This window comes from Caloenas nicobarica, chromosome Z (genome assembly GCF_036013445.1).
Source record: "Caloenas nicobarica isolate bCalNic1 chromosome Z, bCalNic1.hap1, whole genome shotgun sequence".
Classification (NCBI taxonomy): Eukaryota; Metazoa; Chordata; class Aves; order Columbiformes; family Columbidae; genus Caloenas; species Caloenas nicobarica.
Window position 1 is genome coordinate 39428238 of NC_088284.1, and position 19448 is coordinate 39447685.

General features: G+C 37.5%; 1 protein-coding gene across 1 annotated transcript in view; it reads left to right on the plus strand.

The window, feature by feature from the left end:
* The window catches only part of EFNA5 (ephrin A5), a 218713-nt gene that overhangs the window by 164694 nt on the left and 34571 nt on the right, over nucleotides 1-19448 (plus strand). The window contains exon 2 of the mRNA XM_065656614.1: nucleotides 13751-14043. Coding sequence (XP_065512686.1) covers nucleotides 13751-14043 — 293 coding nt within the window. The remainder of the gene's footprint in view (nucleotides 1-13750; nucleotides 14044-19448) is intronic.

The following is a 19448-nucleotide window of genomic DNA, read 5'->3' on the forward strand; positions in this document are numbered from 1 at the left end:
TCTCTTAACATATATTTAAGTGCATTTAAATGCCCAAGTTAAAACATGCTAAGGTGTGAATAAGGGGGAAAATGCACTAAAAAGCTGAAGAAGCCTGATCATTAACAGAACTATTTCATAAACAAAGGCAAAATAACTGATGAAATGGAAAAAAAATATACAAACAGTTAAACAGCTTGATTGAGCAACTCAGCAAAAACAGTCTAATAGTTTAGTAAAAGGCAGCAGTTTTTGTCAGTTTGTTTCTTCCTGTATTCCCAAGGAACTGTTAATCTTCTTTAAAGGATTTGGAAGGTTCAGGATGCTTTCTTTCTTTGATGTAAGAGCTAAAATAGATGGATATATCACAATACTTAAGTTAACATAAAAATAAAACAAAACTTATTGATGATATGTTTAAAACCATTATTTGTCTTTCATTTGACATATTTAATGTCCAAAATAATTACGATTTTTTTTCCATTTGATGAAGGGAAAAGTTAGGGAAACAAAGCAAATGACCTCCAGCTGTTCGGTGTGTTGTCTGCAAGTCTGGTGAACACCAAAGCCTTAAATTACTTTTTGCTCCTGAAGCTGGGAAGGCATACTTCAGATTTTTCAGTTGAGGGAAGGAAGTAGAGGTCTCTACAGATGTTTCTTGCCATGTGGTAGGAAAAAGCAGGTGTAAAACAACTTTGATTACATTTTTTTCACTGTAAAAATTCTTGCAACATGTCTTTGGGGCATAGATAACCTCTCAACAATCTTGGAGAACAAGCTTGAGCAATAGAAGAGTGTTCCTGAAGAAATGACCATCTGATTATGAAGTGTGCATGACTAAAAGTAGAGAACAGGCAGAACAATATAAAAGTCTAAGATATCTTTGAAGTGCAGTAAAAGACTTTTCAGTTGCATTGGGTTTGTTATGAGTCAGAACACACAAAGTAAAAGGACAAATCTTGAGATCTATATTCTGTTTCAGTCAATCCTTAGCTAAACTTTTATTGCAAATGGTAGAAAACTAGGCAGCCTTCATTTGTCTAGACTTTTTCAGGTGGCAGCCTCCTTGGTGAGCTGGTGAGATGCGTTTAAACAGAGATTTTGATATATTCTTTTACATAAGCATTTGTTGTGAATAAAATTAGAAACTGGGATAACAGAAATCAAGATTTACTTTTTCTCCAATGAGTAAATTTGTCTCCAAAAACAGAGTCTTGTCTCTGAGGGGTTGATGAGGAGCACTCTTGCCTCTGCCTCTTACAGGTAGGCAAGGTGAAGATGTTCAATTGATAAGCATTTGAGGACTGCTGCATTTGGTTAGACACTTGTAATCAGCTGTATAATTTCTCATCAGTGTTTTTCTAAACAATGTAGCATCATTATAAATTCCTTTGTTATCTATGAAGTTCATGGTACAAATTGTATCTCTGGTAGAAATTGTCAGGTGTCAGGCTCAGAAATGCAGAGGAGCGGCTACTTTTCCATTTGGTACCCAAGCTATACAACTCAACGTCTACAGGCCATAGCCCACCAAATTCCAAAAGTTTCCAGGGGTTCAAAAAATGGTCAGACCAATGGGTAAAGGAAACCTCATCATTCTCTGTTAAGCGCAAAGAAGCTGAACCTTTGGCTATGCAAAAGCTTGGTGGCCATTATGAGAATAGGCTGGAGAGGTATGACTGCGTAGGTATTTAGTATAGTCTAGACATCTTCCAGTGTTGGGAGTATTTTTTTTGGCCTTGATGGGAATTTGCTGTGACTCAAGATGACTGCTTTCATTGCTTTTCATATCTGTAACTGGGATCTTGCCTACACAAGTAGTCTGAGTTGTATATGCTGTCTCTTTAGCCTGACCTTACATGTTTATGCCCCAACTATGTGCTTAAGCTATGAACACTTCATTCCTGAGTTTTAGGATTTTTTGCTGTTTGTTTCTTTATTGCTAAACTAGTACTTAAGAGTAAGAATGAAAGGAAGAAATACTTTGTATGCTTAATAATTCTTTTTAATGTCTAAGATACAATGCCAGTTCTTCCCAATAGGCAATAATGGTTCTTGCCAGACCTGTGCAGTCCCTTCCTCACCCTTGCCTTCAGGTGTATTTCTAATAAATAGGAAGAAAAAGGGAGGGCAGGGGAAGAAACCAGTGTTTTAATTTGTCTGTGATATTATCTTCTTATCTTAAACTTAGTGTCTGCACTTTTAAAAATAGTTACTATGTTTTTATGCAGACAAGGTCATTGTTCAATTGTGAATGAAGTGATTTCAGTACAGGTTGAAGATTAGAATTACAGAATCACAGAATGTTAGGGATTAGAAGGGACCTTGAAAGATCATCCAGTCCAATCCCCCTGCCAGAGCAGGAACACCCAGATGAAGTTACACAGGAAGGCGTCCAGGTGGGTTTTGAATGTCTCCAGAGAAAGAGACTCCACAACCTCCCTGAGCAGCCTGTTCCAGTGCTCTGTCACCCTGAGAAGAAGTTTCTTCTCATATTTAACTGGAACCTCCTGTGTTCCAGTTTGTACCCATTGCCCCTTGTCCTATCATTGGTTGTCACAGAGAAGAGCCTGGCTCCATCCTCGTGACACTCACCCTTTACATATTTATAAACATTAATCAGGTCTCTCCTCAGTCTCCTCCAAGCTAAAGAGCCCCAGCTCCCTCAGCCTTTCCTCAAAAGGGAGAAGCTCCACTCCCTTCGTCATCTTCATTGCCCTGCGCTGGACTCTCTGCAGCAGTTCCCTGTACCTTCTTGAACTGAGTGGCCCAGAACTGGACACAATATTCCAGATGAGGTCTCATCAGGGCAGAGTAGAGGGGAAGGAGAAGCTCTCTTGACCTACTAGCCACCCCCCTTCTTGTACACCCCAGGATATCATTGGCTTTCTTGATTTAATATTTATTTAGAAACACTTTTAGGAAAAATACAATAGGAAAATTGAAAAAATAGCTTCAGTTTTACTTCTCTGATATTTCTGATTGATCTGAGAGCAATGCATTTTTTCCTCCCTGTTTTTCTCCTATGTGAGTACTTTTCATATGCATATAAAAGTAGATGACCAGGTTTTGCACCTTTTACTAATTCAAGCTTTATTTACACATATTGAAAAGCTGTTTCTGTCACTCTTGAAGACATAAGAATTCCAAACCCCCACAATAGGAACCACTTTATGAGAGCTTCATAAATTGAAGAGGAATGGGAGTGGAATAATATAAAGGCTGCATTGAATTCCACCATTTGTTGATCTCATTCAGTTAAAAACAAAAAACTCCAGAACAAAACAAAAAAAACCCAAATCAAACAAACAAAAAAACACAACCAAAAACCAAAACAAAAGAAAAAAAAAACCAACCAACCAACCAACCAAACGAAAAAAGACAACCAAAAACCAACACACAAACATTGTTGCCCATCAGATTGCAATGTTTGTAGTGTCTTTGGTATTTTACAGACTAATTGGCAGCCTATAGTGCAAAGCTTTTCAGATCGTATTTGTAAAGAGAGAAATTGACCTGGGTTATCTTAGGTTAAATTTCTCTAGGTGTAAAAACATTTTAAGTCCTATTGTTCAGAGACTAGATGTATTAAGGTTAAACCTGATGAATGATTCTATGGACTATATGCTATAAATCTTTAGAATAAACTACAGGAATGAAATGAAAAATTTCTGACTTTATGAATAACTGTGTTACTTGGTGCTGCAGCAGTGTTTAGGCTGAAACTCTGTTTGGTCTTCTTTTACTAGTTTGCCTAGCATAAGAGAGAGACTAGTATAGAACGGTAATAGGGAGAAAGTTAATTTGTTAGGTTTCTCCATAGGACCTTCTCTAAAATGCTGTGTCTGTGTCAGGGTAGGAAATGTTTTTCCTCTTTGTCTTTTAAATAAACACAAGGCAGTTGTGCAGCAAGAAATAAATTTATTGGTTGAAGCTTGTTTTCCTGATAGCAAAATATCTGCAAATATATTTATGCTCTTGTTAGCTATTCTAACTTTGGTTTTATGTGAACAAGTTCAAATAGCTTTTGAAAATGTATTTGAATGTATAGGTCATTCACATTAATAGCAAGTCATGGTTTGATATTGGAATTTCTTGTTATGTTTCTGGGTCTGTTTGTGTGGGTCTGTGATTATTTTTTTTCTCTACATTTTGCTCAGGCTATTTTATGTTACGTCTGGATTCATTCCTTTTAGCAGGAGGATGTGGATGATGACCATAGCTTATTAAAACATACAGTTTATTAAACATAAAAATACTGTGAAACGTTTTGAGGATTAGTTTCATTTTATACACTTAAATATTGGGAAATTCAGGGTTAGATTTTACCAATTAAAAGTTATTAGGTGTCTGAGTCTCCAAATTCTAATTTGATCACAAAATATTTCCAAACAAGTTTGTTGACAGGTTGAGAGATTAATAGTAAAAAGCTATAGCTTAATGTCAGAGAAGAGCATTTCTAATCCAACAGCAAGTGTCATTATATATGCAACAGATACACACTTTTATCAAAATTTATTTTTCTTTTCAAATACAGCCCATATATTTAGTGATGCAAATTGATGCAGCGTTTTTTCCCCAGAAGTACTGAAGAGATGGAGATTTCGGTTTATTCAAGTTAGCCGTCACTCTGCTTTTAATTTATCAGTGGCATAATAGATTTGCAAAGCTGACTTTCATTATGTACACTGCCTCATGGAAACAGGCTGCAGTTTCTCTTTGTTATTCAGTGTGCAGGTCAACATGCTTGTTGGGTGAGTGTTCTTTTCTTTCATGAGTGTGAGAAGCAAGACGTTTGGTTTCTGCAGATAGGGCATTGTTCTCCATATCCATTTACAGATGTCAGCACATCCCCAGGGCAGAGTTAGCAAATACCAGTCACAGAATCACATTTGTAGAATCATAGAATAATTTTGGTTGGAAGAGACTCTCAGGATCATCAAGTCCATCAAGGCTGATAGACTGTGTCTTCTGGGTTAGGCACATGGTCAACATATGTTTTTGGATTCCAGTTCAGACTCTTTAGTAGTACTTGGGGTACTGTGGGGGTTTTTTTTAATTATTATTTTGGTTTGAGTTTTTGATAATTTAAACCCTGAATAGATTATTTTCTCCCAAATATGTCTGATTGCAAGGTGTGTGTTAATACAGCAGAGAATCAGGTAAGACTTTCTTTCTCTTTTAAGAAACATAGATAAGCTAATACATCAGCAAACTGCAGGTTTTCTTTCTGGTATAGGCCAGAGGTAGCTGAGGTAGGTTTTGTAGTTTCAAGGAAAAGCATGGAATAAACGATGAAGCTGACATCTTGTGTGGTGTTAATGTCTGAAGTAGACAAATGGAGAGTCATGTGTGGATGGTATTGATGGCCCCATTTAAAAGTATGTGAGTAGTAATTACCAGATCTCCTATTTCCAACTCAGATAAAGTGGGATAAATGTTGCTGGTGAACTCCAGAGTAGTACTAATGTGAACACAAGTAATGAATTTGTGTCCATAAATCAACTTAACAAAGACACTGGCTTCAGAACAGACATTTTGGATTCACGGTGTTGTTGGAGGCTTCAAACACAAATCTCAGGCTGCCTTTAGTATCTGTTTGGGTGTGGTACCTTTCAGATTATACTACTAGTGTCTTCTACACTGAAATTTGGCCTGTATGTCTAAGTGATGCCTTTGACAGAATAGTAAGTCTTCCTTTACCTTCCTCTCCCTCCTCTCTTCATCCATCTCTGCAAGCGAAATGCCCACGGCAATGGAAAGTCAACAGCCAGGTAGAATCTGTAGTCATGAAGATTAAAGCTATTGGAGGTGGAACAGCTGAGAATAAGAGCCTGACCTCTTCGGGATCAATGTTGAGACATGTTGTACCCTTGTATAACCCTTATCATCCACATCATGACTGTGTCACTGAAGACTTCAAGATGCAACGAGTGCTTCAGAAGTTGTAGCAAAGGAGAGATTCTGAGAGATTAAGTGAATGTCACGTGTGCCAGCTTTGAACAAATTTTGCAAATGCAGGGTCTGAGGATACAGTTTTAATAAACAGAATGAAAAATGTCCACCTCATCAGTTAGGAGGTGCAGAATGATGGCAAGTTAAGTGGATGACAGTGTTGCAGTACTTGAGAGTCTCTAGAGTACTATAATTTGTAGGTGAGAAATAAATTTTGATTTGTTTATTCCCTCCCTCTCTCACTTCTTCTCAGGGAAGAGCAATTAGTTTCTGGTTTTTAAAGTCTGCATTATCACTGAGCATATATCTTTTTGCAGTGCTAGCTATAACAAGTCAATACAGGACCCAGCTGTACAAATAAACACAGTTATAAGTGTAAGGGGGAAATTATTAAAAGTAAGGGGAGTAAACACATTTTTGCACGATGTATTTCTTAAAGAGCTTTTAAAACATGAAAATAAATAAAAGATGTGTCTATATTTTAAATTCAATGTCATTGCTAACTGTCATGATGCAAATGAAATTTTTGTTCAGCTGTTCAACTCAATGTTTTGTTCAGAATCGGAGAAAAAAGGGCATTTCCTATCTCTCATATTAGTGGAATCAACACATGTCATTCAAAGAACTCTTACATTTTAAAATTTATATCCCATTCCCACTTCAAACCTACTCTGTTCCCCTTGTTTTTTGCAGTCTTTTTTGCCACGATTATGCTAATAGAGACCTCCTCCTGATGGATGTAGGCTTGCTTTGTTTTGCAAAGGATGTGTTTCAGTCAAGGCACATTAGGAAGTCTTCAACAATCAGGTTTCAACGACAAGGAAAACAACAGCCAAACAAAACCACAAAAGACCTACCAAAAAAACCCCAACAACAACAACAAAAACAACCAAAAGGGAGGGTTTGGCTTTTGTTTTTGTTTGGTTGCTTTCTGTTTTTTCCAGAAAGTTAAAGACTTTTACCAGACTGGTTTTGAGGAGGTTTCTTGGTTTAAGAAGTTAAGAGAATTAAAAGGTTTTAAGTGGTCACCTGCAAGATACCTGTAAACTTAATAGCGTGGCAAAAATGAAGTTGGAGAAAGTGATGTTTCAGCAGTTACTTCACTAGTGTTGTAAACCTTGGTTTGTCCAATCTAAGGACAGTTTCCAGATCAATTGCCTATGCAGAAGTAGGTGCTTCTGACATTTCAAAAGGTCAAAGTTTTGTATCAGCACAGAATAAAAATAATTATCTGTAGTGTGGTATTTTTTGGTTAATTTCTTCTATTCTGCCCAAACATTCTCTGACTCTTCAGAATTACTCAGTGCTTAATGTGTTCTTTTCATTAAAAACCTAAATGCTAGCTCAAACTGATTTATTTTGTGTTTCTTCACGTTCCAGTCCCTGTGGTAGATGACTTGTTTATCTCGTTTAAATAGGCAGTATGATGTACCAGATGCAGTGGTAACTGAGCAGAATCCTGTTATTTAACAAGAACAAAAATCCCAGCCCTCCAAACAGAAAGGCACAATGTCTCTCTTGTACTGTTGGCTGATAAGAGGTAAAGGCATAAGATTCTGCAGTGAGACAAGCCATGTAAAACTGATGCTTTTTGTCATGAAGTCCAGCTTAATGCAGCTCTGTTCTTTCTGATTTTCATTTGTTTGAAGTTTTGCTTTTGGACCCATCCAAGCAGTGTGAAAAATCTCTGAGATGGGACGGACAGAGCAGGAAAAAAAGGTGAAGGTAGATCTCTGGTAGATACATGTGAAGTGAAATGCAAGGAGATCATGCAACTCTTTCAAGAAATGTGATAGGCTCTTGTAGCCAGTTGTGAAACAGTAATTTGAAGTCTGATGAACCCTTTCAAGTGCAGGAGCCTGATTCTGCTCAGCTGTGTAATTGTTATGGAAGGGAGCCAGCTGAAGGCAGAGACCTGGGCGTAACCTTTTGGGAGGCTGGTTCTGGCAGAGTGGGTGGGAAAGTAAAACAAAAGTTACAAATAATAAGTTTCTCTGCCTGATTGATAATGAACTAGTAATAAGTAACCTTATTATAGTAATAAGTTTCCCATGGAAGCCGAATGATTGCAGAGAAGCTTTAGCTGAGTGTGTGTGACCACATCTTATTTTGATCAGCTGTAGCACAGCAAAGCTGTTTAATTATCATAATCTAACAATTAGCCTGGCATCCTTTCCCAGTGTTTAATTACTCCAATAAATGGTAATTGAATAGAGGACTTAATGATAAGAGAATAAGTTTCTTTCTGCATTGTGTACTTAACATGCCAGTCTTCTCTAGGCATAAATTTTGAATACTGTGTTTTTGAACAACACCCTTGATTAGTTGTTTCTCTTTGTTTTGTTAGTATTTTGCTTCCTACATAATGCTTTCTCGTGGTGTTTTGAACTTGTCTTAACTTGTGAAACTGCAGCCTAAGGACTAAAAGGTCATAGACAGCTCCTTTATATTACATTGGTTTTTGTTTTTCTTGCTCAGGGTAGCAATATTCTGCTAGAGATCTAAAATGTCACTGGCTCGTGACTTAGCAAACCCACTTCTCTTAGCATCTGGAAAATGTTGAATTTTCTTTTGGTTTGAATAGAGCTAAAATTAAAATAGCTCTTTGATTACTTCATTGTTTGTGCATCAGAATCATTGTCGATGTCAGCAGAGCTATGGGAACAGAGTTTATTAAATGTTGTGACAAAGCCAGTAAAAAGAGCAGAGAAGTATTAAAGAGGTTATTTTCACATAGCGCAGAAATAGCATCTTTAAAATTATCTGCAGTAAAATGGTAAACTTAATCCCACAACCCCTCAGATAATTAACAACCACAAGATTTCCCACATCACACATAACATCTTTAAGTTAGTTGAAATGAGGAGGCTTGGACTGTCCAAAAAAATAACAAGGCACAAGTTACCCTGCTGTGTTACAGTCACAGCGTGTGAGTGGAGCTTGGGATGGTCTAATGCACTACACTTGCCACCTAAACAGAGGCAAGCTCAGTAGTGTGGAATCATAAATAAATGACATCACCACATCCAAAGAGCGATTAAAATGTTGTCTTTTCAAAGGACATTAATGTTTTCCAGAAAATTATTGGGATTTGTGTATTATTGCATATACAAATACCTACTTCATACTCATTTCTCTGTTATTAATAATTTAAGCAAATAGTTTCATAACTAGCTAACAGAAATAAATGTAATTTTCAACCCATTTCTGTATTTTTCCAGTTGAAGGTCTTCCTGTGTCTAGAGCATTTGTGAGATGTTTCTGTTGTCTGATAACATCTAATCTACTAGTGGTTCAGCCTTTGTTGGGATACTTATGGGATCTTCTCACCTGGCTGCTTTTTTCATTATACTTGTAGGAATGGACTTTTCTCTGAGACCTCTTTGTCTCCGTTAAATTTAGTTAAAGCTGGCTTAGTGGCAATAAAAGTAAAAAGGAGGAGCAGAGCAGCCAGCAGTTATAGCAGTATGCCATCTGATGCTTGCAGAAGTATTTTTTTCCTTAGGAAACAGAACAAGTAACTTTTTCCTGTGCTGTTTCTGAAGAACTATGGGTAATAATGGTTTGCATTTATTCAGTGAATTTTGTTGATTTTGCTTTGCATTTCAGATTATCATTTGAGAGGAAGGGAAGTGATGTAAGTCATTCAGCAGTGGCAGTGTCCTCTGCACATTTGTGTTACTGTCTGTGCAGGCTCCAGGTGGCAGAATTGGGGCCATTTGCATCTGGTCTCTTCTGACACCAAACTGAAGACCAAAATTTCATAATTCATTGTTAGAGCAGCCACTTGAAGTCTCTTCTGTTTCACAATGAAGGCTTGCCACATGCATTTGACAGATCAGTCTCCAAATAAAAAAAGGTTGACATTGTAAAGCAAAAATTTTCCAGTACACTTACCTTGAAGTAGAGCATCTGGTGTGTTGATTTTACAGGAAAAGTGATAGAATATAACTAATAAGATTTGTATGGGAAGCAACAAGTAGAAGCTATTGCAATTTTTTATCTTTCTAAATGATAATGGGCAATTAGTGTTATTTGTGCTGTTGTTAAACTGGATTTTTATAGTCTTTATTCCAAGAAAGAAAGGAAGAAACAAACAAAACCAAACAAAACTGTTGTTGCAGTTTAAGTATCTGTTTAAATAAGTTGTTACTTGTTTCAGTGACAGCAAAGTTATTAAATTCTAGATGAGCCACAAATGCTTCAGAACTCAAAATTATGAAGAGAAATATGCACATAGACTGTGTACTTTCACTTGTGTTAATGGATAAACAGAATACAGAAAGCATTAATTACTTTGAAAATGTTTTGCTTGTCTTGTGTTTCTGTGGTTAAACTTACCATGAAGTTCTTTCTCTGCATCCTGAATACCTGCACATTTCATTAGTGGCACTTGAGCACAGAAACATTTGTATGACTGTCTTTGCTGGAAGAAGTAAGCAAGTTTTGTGTAGCAAACCGATGTTTGTTGGTTATGGAAATGTTTAGATTTAGAAGGTACTTTATGATTTGTCCCTCTCTTCAAAATGGCTTTTATAACCCTACTGCCTAATAGCTGTGTAGTATGCAGGTTTCCAATACACTGTTTGAATGCCACCTGGCACAAAACATAGGTTAATTATGTTTGAAGAATAGCACTGCTTTGCTGTGTGTAACCCAGAGTGCATGGAGACAAGTGACATTATTTGCAAGAAGGTTTGTAGATTCTGTCACTTTAGGAGAAGCCTTTTTGGTTGGTTTCTCCAACAACACAATGTTCCGTTAGATAAAATCTAGATAGGACTGGTTTATTCCTCATAGTGAGATTTAGATGAAGAATCCTGGTTACTGCATGGTTCTTGATTACTGCATGGGAGTCCAGATGACGATATGCCAGAACAGGTTGAAGACCTAAGTGAGAAAAGAACATCGGTAGCATTACCAGAGACTGTAGGAAGGCGTGCTTTTTATTCTGAATGGGACTGGAAAAAGGGACGAACTTATTAAACCTTAAATACAGTCAACGGAAGATCTGCTATTCCTGTCGTTTCTACAAATATATCTACTAACAGATTCCACCTTCCCTCTACACGTTGTGCTCCTCAACATATGTAAGTGGCTAAACATCGATCAATGCTTCCATTTGAAGTGGAACTTCTGTTTCACTCTAGCACCTGACATTACACTACTAATAAGAGATTTTCAGCTTGTAAATGCTAAATGTTTTCCTCCTGGATGTGGTTTAAAATCCTTGAATATGTGTTTCTGAAGTGTTTGTTTCAATAGCTTTGAGGGGTCTGGGATAAAAAGGACTCGGATGTGTATTTCACCCTCAGACCTGCTTTGCAGGCAGCCCTTCCTTCTTACTTTCCATGTGTTAGACAGGCAAGGGTGTGCTGGGGCAAATGAAGACACTCAATTGCTTCAGCACTTAGGGAAGGAGAAATAAGAATGAATCTACTAAAGTACCAGTGATCAAAGAGGATAGCTGTGTTGTGGTTTTGTTTATTTAAAAAGAATACAACAGAGGACTTTGCCAAAAGGGAGTCAGATGAGCTCTTTGTTTCCAGTATTGGGTAGAACAGCTCACTGGTGCAGATTACAAGTTTGATTCATTGCTAATGCAGATTTAAGGTGTGATCACAAATTTAGTCACCCGTATATTTGTATTTGTTATCTTGATTATCGCTGACGGTGTGGTCAGATTCTTTCCTTCAAATTCAGCTATGAACAGTATAGCTGTTGTCTGGGAAATGTCTATCTAGACTCTCCTTTTGGTTAAAGGAGAGAAATAGCTGTGTAGTGTACCTTGTGCCTAAGCAGGCCTGATGAATGGACTAGAGAAGTTCCTATTTCTCTCTAACTTAAAGAGAATATGGAGGAGCAGTTCACATAAGGTGCTGTTACAAGAGTAAAGTTAAAGAGACTACTCTGATCCTGAATGTCTAGCATTACATAAGTATAGTTCTGAAAGCATATAGTTTCTGTCACAGAAACATAATTTGGCACTATTACGAAGGCATAGGCTGATATAAGAGGTAACCTTGAGAAAACTGCATTGTCTGTCACCTGTATGGTTAAAAAGTGTGTGCAGACAGAAACACACACACATAAATATATATTCATTTTTACTTCCTAAAACTGTAATTTAAAAAAAGAGGTATCATTGCCAGAATGTGGCTTTCCTATTCATACCTTATAAGATGCTCTTTTTCATTACCTGTAAGAAATGGCATACTGTTAAGTGTTACAGAGAACAGGCCCCAATTTGAAAACAATACATTTTTGCAAATTTATTATGATATCTGTCCAGGTGACAGGTTTTGAAGCCACTGGAGTACAAAAATTTATTTTTAACTAAAGATTTAGATAAATGTGAATTCTCCTGCAAGACCCGTGGTTCAGAGAGGATTTTCCACGTTACAGAAGGGAACCATGAGTCTGTGCACTGGCTGAAATTATACAGATATATCATGCTTTGATGTGTATTCGTTTTTTCTCCTTTAAAAAGCTATTTTATTGAAGTTAAATTATTGTAAGGATATGAAAAGGTGTAGCTTGCTCTGAATTTATCCTTGGAGGGCCAGCAGATCATTGCTTTTTCTCTGAAATTAGATAGAAGGATCCAGATGGCAGATTTCAAGCCCATCAGGTGTTTAAAATATGCCCCTCAGCTAAAAAGAAGTATTATAGTTAAATCTGTCATGGCCTTTTTATTGCTCTGTGGTACACTTGACAACTGCAGCCGTGAAAGAGAGAATCTACGAGTAGCCCCGTCAGCCTGAAGTGGAGTAGGTCAGTGGTTGGTTTCTTTGGCTGCCTCAGGGAGTTTGATAGACGTACAGACCTGGTATATGTAATCATTAAATCCATCATAGTACAAGCTCCCATGGAGGCTGTCAGTAAATTTGTTCCCATGGTTTTTTCCAGATACTATGGTAGGCATTAGAAAAGTAATGTAAGTGAAGCATGGAGGGGGAATAAAAGGACACCCTTCCCAGTCTCAACCGAACAAGAATCCCGCATCTCTAAGGACTCCTCAGTAATGATAATAGTAATAATAAACTGCAGCTGGGCTGATACCTTGAGCTGCAGTTCTCAGCTGGCACTCATTCAGGACTATCATGTTAGCCTGAATGCTGATAATTTGTATCCTAGAATCTTTTATCTGAACAGAGCAACGTCTTCAACATGTATTTTTGGAAATGAGATGCATTGCTTTTCAAATATATATAAAAAGCAATATAGGCTTTTCTTTGCATCTTGACAAACTGCTGCTAATCAAAAAGAAAGAGTAAAGCTGTTTGTGCTCTTGTAGTAACTGTAAGTACTTGCAGTCAAATCAGCTTTCAGCACAGGGGTGTTTACTGCCTGATTCAGAGACAAGGATGTGTTTGGGTTGTTTATTTACATGCATATTAAGATGTTGATATAGACAGTGATTTTGGGAGGCTGATACAGTTTTGGCTTTGCATCTTGCTTCTCTCTCCAATTAAAAAAAAAATTACCACAACCAAATAAAGCAGATACTTTCTTTGTTTGTTTATTCAACAAACCGTAGGGAAGGATAGCCCGTATCTTGGTGTGCATTAGCAAGAGACTCATTTTGTAAGAGAAGAAATCAAAACCTTTATCTAGAAGGCTGTTGGATCATAGTACTGTATAAGCAGGCTCTGTTACCTCTGTTGAATTGTAAGAGTTATGTTTGAGATTGAATGTGCAAGGCTGGAACAATCTGAAGTGCCATTAGTGATGCCCCTTTTATGAGAATGTTACTCTGCAACAAGGTCACCTTGAGTTAACTGTGCTTACATCTGAATTCTTCCTGTGATTTCAGATTCCAGCGAGGTGACTACCACATCGATGTCTGCATCAATGACTACCTGGATGTGTTCTGCCCTCACTATGAAGACTCAGTGCCAGAAGAGAAGACTGAACGCTACGTTCTGTACATGGTGAACTTTGATGGCTACAGCTCCTGTGATCACACCTCCAAAGGGTTCAAGAGGTGGGAGTGTAATCGGCCGCATTCCCCAAATGGACCATTGAAGTTCTCAGAAAAGTTCCAGCTCTTCACGCCCTTCTCACTAGGATTCGAGTTCAGGCCAGGCCGGGAATATTTCTATATCTGTGAGTATATAGAGATTTTACCATTGTTGCACAGCAGGTGCTAATTTTTCACCTACGCTCTGTGGAAATACAGAGGACCAAATGGTATATAATGCAGATGTCTTACAATGAATGCAGCCTTAACTACCTCCAGATACAGCATTAGCTAGGAATCTAGCTAGTGAAAATGAGATTAAATCACAGCTTCTTTTCTCACATGAAATAGCCTGTCAGCCAGTTCACTGAACTATGGCTGACTTTTAAAGCAAAGCGCACTATTGCATTTATTCTAGTGCTCTGAGGTGGAGGAGGAGGAGAGGGCAAGAAGGGTTGGATGGAAGCTGTCCCCAAATATGTGGAAAAATCATTAATCCTTTGGATGTGAAATTCCTGGATTTTCTTATTTGCTTAGATGAAATAATCTTGTCTCTGTAATATTTTATCACCTAAGGAAACTGACGTCTGTGTAGTTGGTAAGTGGTATGGGTCCAGATGTCAAGTAGTCCAGCAGTATTTACAGTTTCAATTTCTTAGGGTAAATACTCCTAGCATCAAGCCAAGTGGGTCCTCTTTGATTCCTTCCTTTTTTTTCCTCCTTTTTTCTCAGACAAGCTGTTTCTGTCGGTGTGGGTGATGTGGGGTGCCGTGGGAGCAGGTGGCATGCAAGGGAGCATGAATGGCCTCACACACCTTCACGCCCACTCACTGAAGCAATGGGGGGCACCTCCCCAAGCTCTGCACTCTCCTTCATGGAGGCCTGCACTGGAGCTGGCCTGGGCACCCAGAGGAAACGTAGAGTAGCATCTGGGGCTATGGAAGTAATAACATCAGGAGGTTAAAAACCAGTGGGTTGAGCTAACTGATTCCCTGGCCCCACTGTGGAGTTGGTACTGCTTCAGCTGACTCATTTGTTTAATCCTCCAACAAAGATCTTATTTCATCAATTGGTTTTGTACCTGAATCTTCCATTCCTAACAAGTTTTGGCTGCTCCAACAATATTTTTTTTTCTGTTTTTAGTTTTAGACTAGAGAGCTGAAATCTTTCGACAGGCTGTAGATATTGTCTTTATATGTGAAGCTGGCCTTTCTACTGTGAAACAGTCATTCCACCTCATTTCACCAGAGAAACTGAGTATGCATGATCCCTGTTTTTCAGCCTCATTTCTTCACCGTTGAGATTTTTTTTTTCCTTTTCTAAATCTACAGGGAAATAGATTCCTAATGGATAGTTCTATTCATTTCTTTTTATTCCAGAAAATAAAACCCTCTAATGACTGGTTGTTCAGCATCAGAATGACAGAGGTTTATTCTTGTGCTGAAGCATAATAATAATAATAATAATAATAATAACAACAACAACAACAATATTATTTAAAAAGCAAGCAGTGATGTTACTTAAAACTTTTTTAATATGGTCATAAAAAATCACATAAGGATATCAGAGTTAAGTGGATGATGTTCTTGGATAAGTAAATCTGTACTGTGTAGGCCCAGTCCTACTTGCATCACTCACAAAAACTTGCCATTAACTTCAAGAGGAGTTTTCTTCATTCAAAACTCTGATATCAAGCTCCCTGGGAACACTGGAATTTTTTGGTTTGGTTTTGTTTTTTGGGTTTTGTTTGGTGTTGGTTGGTTGGTGGGTTTGGGTTTTTATTCAGTCCCTGAGCATCATCACTAAACCAAACAGGAGTACTTAAGCTAAGGAATGCAGTCTTCACCATCACACCATCACAACAAAATGTAGCACAGGGATGGCATCAGTAGCTGCAAGCATTAAAAACAATAACAAAAGCTTTATAAATTTTAAAAAACAAAGAAATATTTAAGGTGAAAACCAAATTAAAAGTGAATTAAAAAAAAAAAAAAGAATCTCAGCTTGGTCTATCCAGCTAATAGCTTCATTGTTAGAACATACAAAATCCATTGAACTCTCAAGCAAGACATTATTGTTCAAGTACACCAGGTTGCTTATGCCTGGCTTTCCTCATTTGTGGTTAAATTCCATATTTCACTAAAAATCATTATGTATCTTCTATAAATTCATTTAACTGAGTCTTTTAACCATCAAGGGCTCCCTTCAAAATAATTGAGCTTTATGATAGTCAACTGTCTTTAGATAGAATTTTTTTTAATGAAAGTAAAATAGCAAAAAATTAGCAGCAAAGGTGTTCATGCACCGGTAACTTATTCACAGAAATTAAACTTTTAGGCATGTTTCAGAGACACAAAAGCATTTTTCCTCCTTTTCTGTAGTTCAAGTATTGTTTGCCTTCATCCTTCACTCTGCTGAGGACAGTAGCAAGGTTGGCAATGCAACAGTTGCAGGAAAGCACTGTGCACTAAGTTAACACATAAATCCAAACCTCAGGGGAGAGTTTTCCATCCTGGAGCGTTTTTCTCTTAGTTTATGCTGATGAAACAAGATTGTGAAATGTTGTCCCTTGTTTCTTCACAAAACCATAAGCAGGCCCTAGTCCAGCCTACAGAGACCACCTTTGTTACCTTTCTGTATCTGCATGTTAAAAAAATTACTGCTTTGCCAGGGAAGGTTCCCTTTCCTCTGCATATCTGAAACCTTTGCCCTCTCTGCAGGAGAGGCGGAAGGCTGACTATGTAGCATCAGTCTGATATATTCTTTTTAAGGGTTACAAAATGTGTCATGTGGTCTAGACCTCTGGAAAGACAGAAATATAAGTGGTTGGTTTAGTATTTAATGCAACTACTGTCTTGTTTGGTACTTTTTCGAAAATCTTCACAGTTTACCTTTAAAGGTTGTGACTTGCCTCTCTTGCTTCCATTATTTTCTGAAAATGCAATCATTTTAGAACACTCATTGTCTCTTTTTTTCTGAACTGTTGGTTTTGAAAATGCCACTTTTCTTCGTTATGCCATTGCCACCTTATATTGCTCAGATGAACTTGGATCTCCCTTCTTTTCATGTTCATTCTAGAAAAATACAAGGAAAAAAAAATCTGTCTGATACAAAATTTACATTGAAGAAGCAATTCAACATTGCAAACGTAATCAACAGGTACTGATTGAGTTTAGTTTTGAAAAAAGAAAAGGTTATTAAATATTTACAGAGAAATTAACTTCTTTTTAATTAGGGAGTGCAAAGTGGTAGGCTAGGGAAAGTAAGTAACAGATCATGACCTGAAGTCTCAGTTTTTACTAATTTTTTTAGCAGGTGCTCACCTCGGGTTACTGTATGTTAGCCTGAAAACAGACAAAATAGTATTACTACTGAAACAAAAGCAAATGAAATATAGAGAAAGCAGGAACAAAATTCTTAGTGGTATGACATTTTAATGTCATTTGCAAGGGAAAATAATTTGGGATATGCAGGTTAAAGAAGGGGTATTGTGCAAGGATAGATGAACACAAAAGCAAGGAAGGGGGTAAAAAAAAGCTCCTAAAATGTATGATGTTACATAATTATATAAATCAAAATAAGGTTATCATTTTCCTTACTTAGGCGTGTTTTATTTTTGTTAATGTGCTAAGTATTGAATAAAATAACAGTAACAACTGGCACATATACATCACAGGTGTTGAAATAAAACAATGAAGACATTACTAGAAGCAGACTGGTACAGATTACTGCAGAATCCTGACTGCAGTTTCTGAACCAAGCTCCTGTGTCAGTTAAGCTAGACCATATTGCTCTTTTCTTGAAAGCAATGAATCATTGTTGTAGTGTTAGAAGTTGTACTAATATTAAGCTGTAGCATGTTTTTCTCTGAGTGATCCGTCCTGTTATTCCATCAAATAATTTGGTATTTGACATTATTTCTCCGTAAGAAATATATGCTGGTTTTGTGATGTTATTGTCTGAGATTTTCATATGCATTATATGTTTAGTTGTTTGATCACTGTGAATATTGCCAGTTATATATGCTTACAACATTTGTCCTAGAGAGACCAGGTAGGTTTGCTCTTCTTTACAGTCCTCTTGGTATTCTCTGCAAGATCTTGAAGGCTTTTGCTAGCAGTTAGCAGGCTTTACATTGAATTTCTCTGAACAAAGCTTAAGTGGCTTTTTCTCCATTCTTATTGAGAAAAGAGCTCCTTTCATCTTGTAAAAATCCTGTTGTTTTACCTGTGGCTTATTTCTGTAACCTTTTTGTGTTACTGTTTCTTTCTAGTCTTCTCTCCAGTGAGTCTTTCTGATTTTATTTCAAAATGCTTATGCTGTTTCTTTGTATCACCTTCAGTGATATGTCATTATCACTGTATCTTTTTTGTCACCATTTATTTGCATGAAGCTTGTGATTGTGAATTTTAGGAAGCTTTCGATGTAACCATATTGCTTCTGACCAGACCAGGATAGTATGCTTTTGTGATGAGAATTTAATTGTGGTTATAAATAGTATTTTTAATTGTTCTTAAATGTGTGATTAAATTAAGGAACTGAGTTTGTGAAGTTGTACTTACAGTGGTACATACGCTTCTTAATAACATCCAGCTCTCCTGCACAGCTTTTCCTCATAGAATATATTCCCAGGGAACATGCTGTTACCTCTTCCCTTTATTTTCTTAATGTTTGCCTTTGTTCCTTGTCATCCTTGTTTGTCTGTACTAATTCCTTATTTTTCTGAAATCTGACTCTTAGCTCCTGAGGGCTTTTGTTCAGATGACATGCCACCCTGACGGTCTTAGCTGCTGCTTCTATAGGAGAAATTGTGATTTTCATAATTTCAAATATAAAATTGTCTCTCTTCAGTTATTTCGTTCTATCTCTGGTTGGAGGTTGTCCTCACCATGTTCCAAAAACTGTGGGACTGTTTGAATCCTGCTGTCATTCTTTTTTTTAACAGCTGCCAGGTAGTTGGACCATCTCTCTGCAACCATCTGCATACCTCTGGAGGCTTCTTTGAGTGAAAAGATCTTAAGGAAAAAATAGTAGTAGAAAAAAAGTGTTTATAATATGTCCACTTGTTTTTGTCGTACTTCTGCCTATTAATTAGGTAGTTACACAGAATCACAGAATCACAGAATGTTAGGGATTGGAAGGGACCTCAAAAGATCATCTAGTCCAATCCCCCTGCCAGAGCAGGAAAACTTAGGTGAGGTTACACAGGAAGGCGTCCAGGCGGGTTTTGAATGTCTCCAGAGAAGGAGAATCCACAACCCCCCTGGGCAGCCTGTTCCAGTGCTCTGTCACCCTCACTGAGAAGAAGTTTCTTCTCACATTTAAGTGGAACCTCTTGTGTTCCAGCTTGAACCCATTACCCCTTGTCTTACTGTTGGTTGTCACTGAGAAGAGCCTAGCTCCATCCTTGTGACACCCACCCTTTATATATTTATAAACATTAATGAGGTCACCCCTCAGTCTCCTCTTCTGCAAGCTAAAGAGACCCAGCTCCCTCAGCCTTTCCTCATAAGGGAGATGCTCCACTCCCTTAATCATCTTTGTGGCCCTG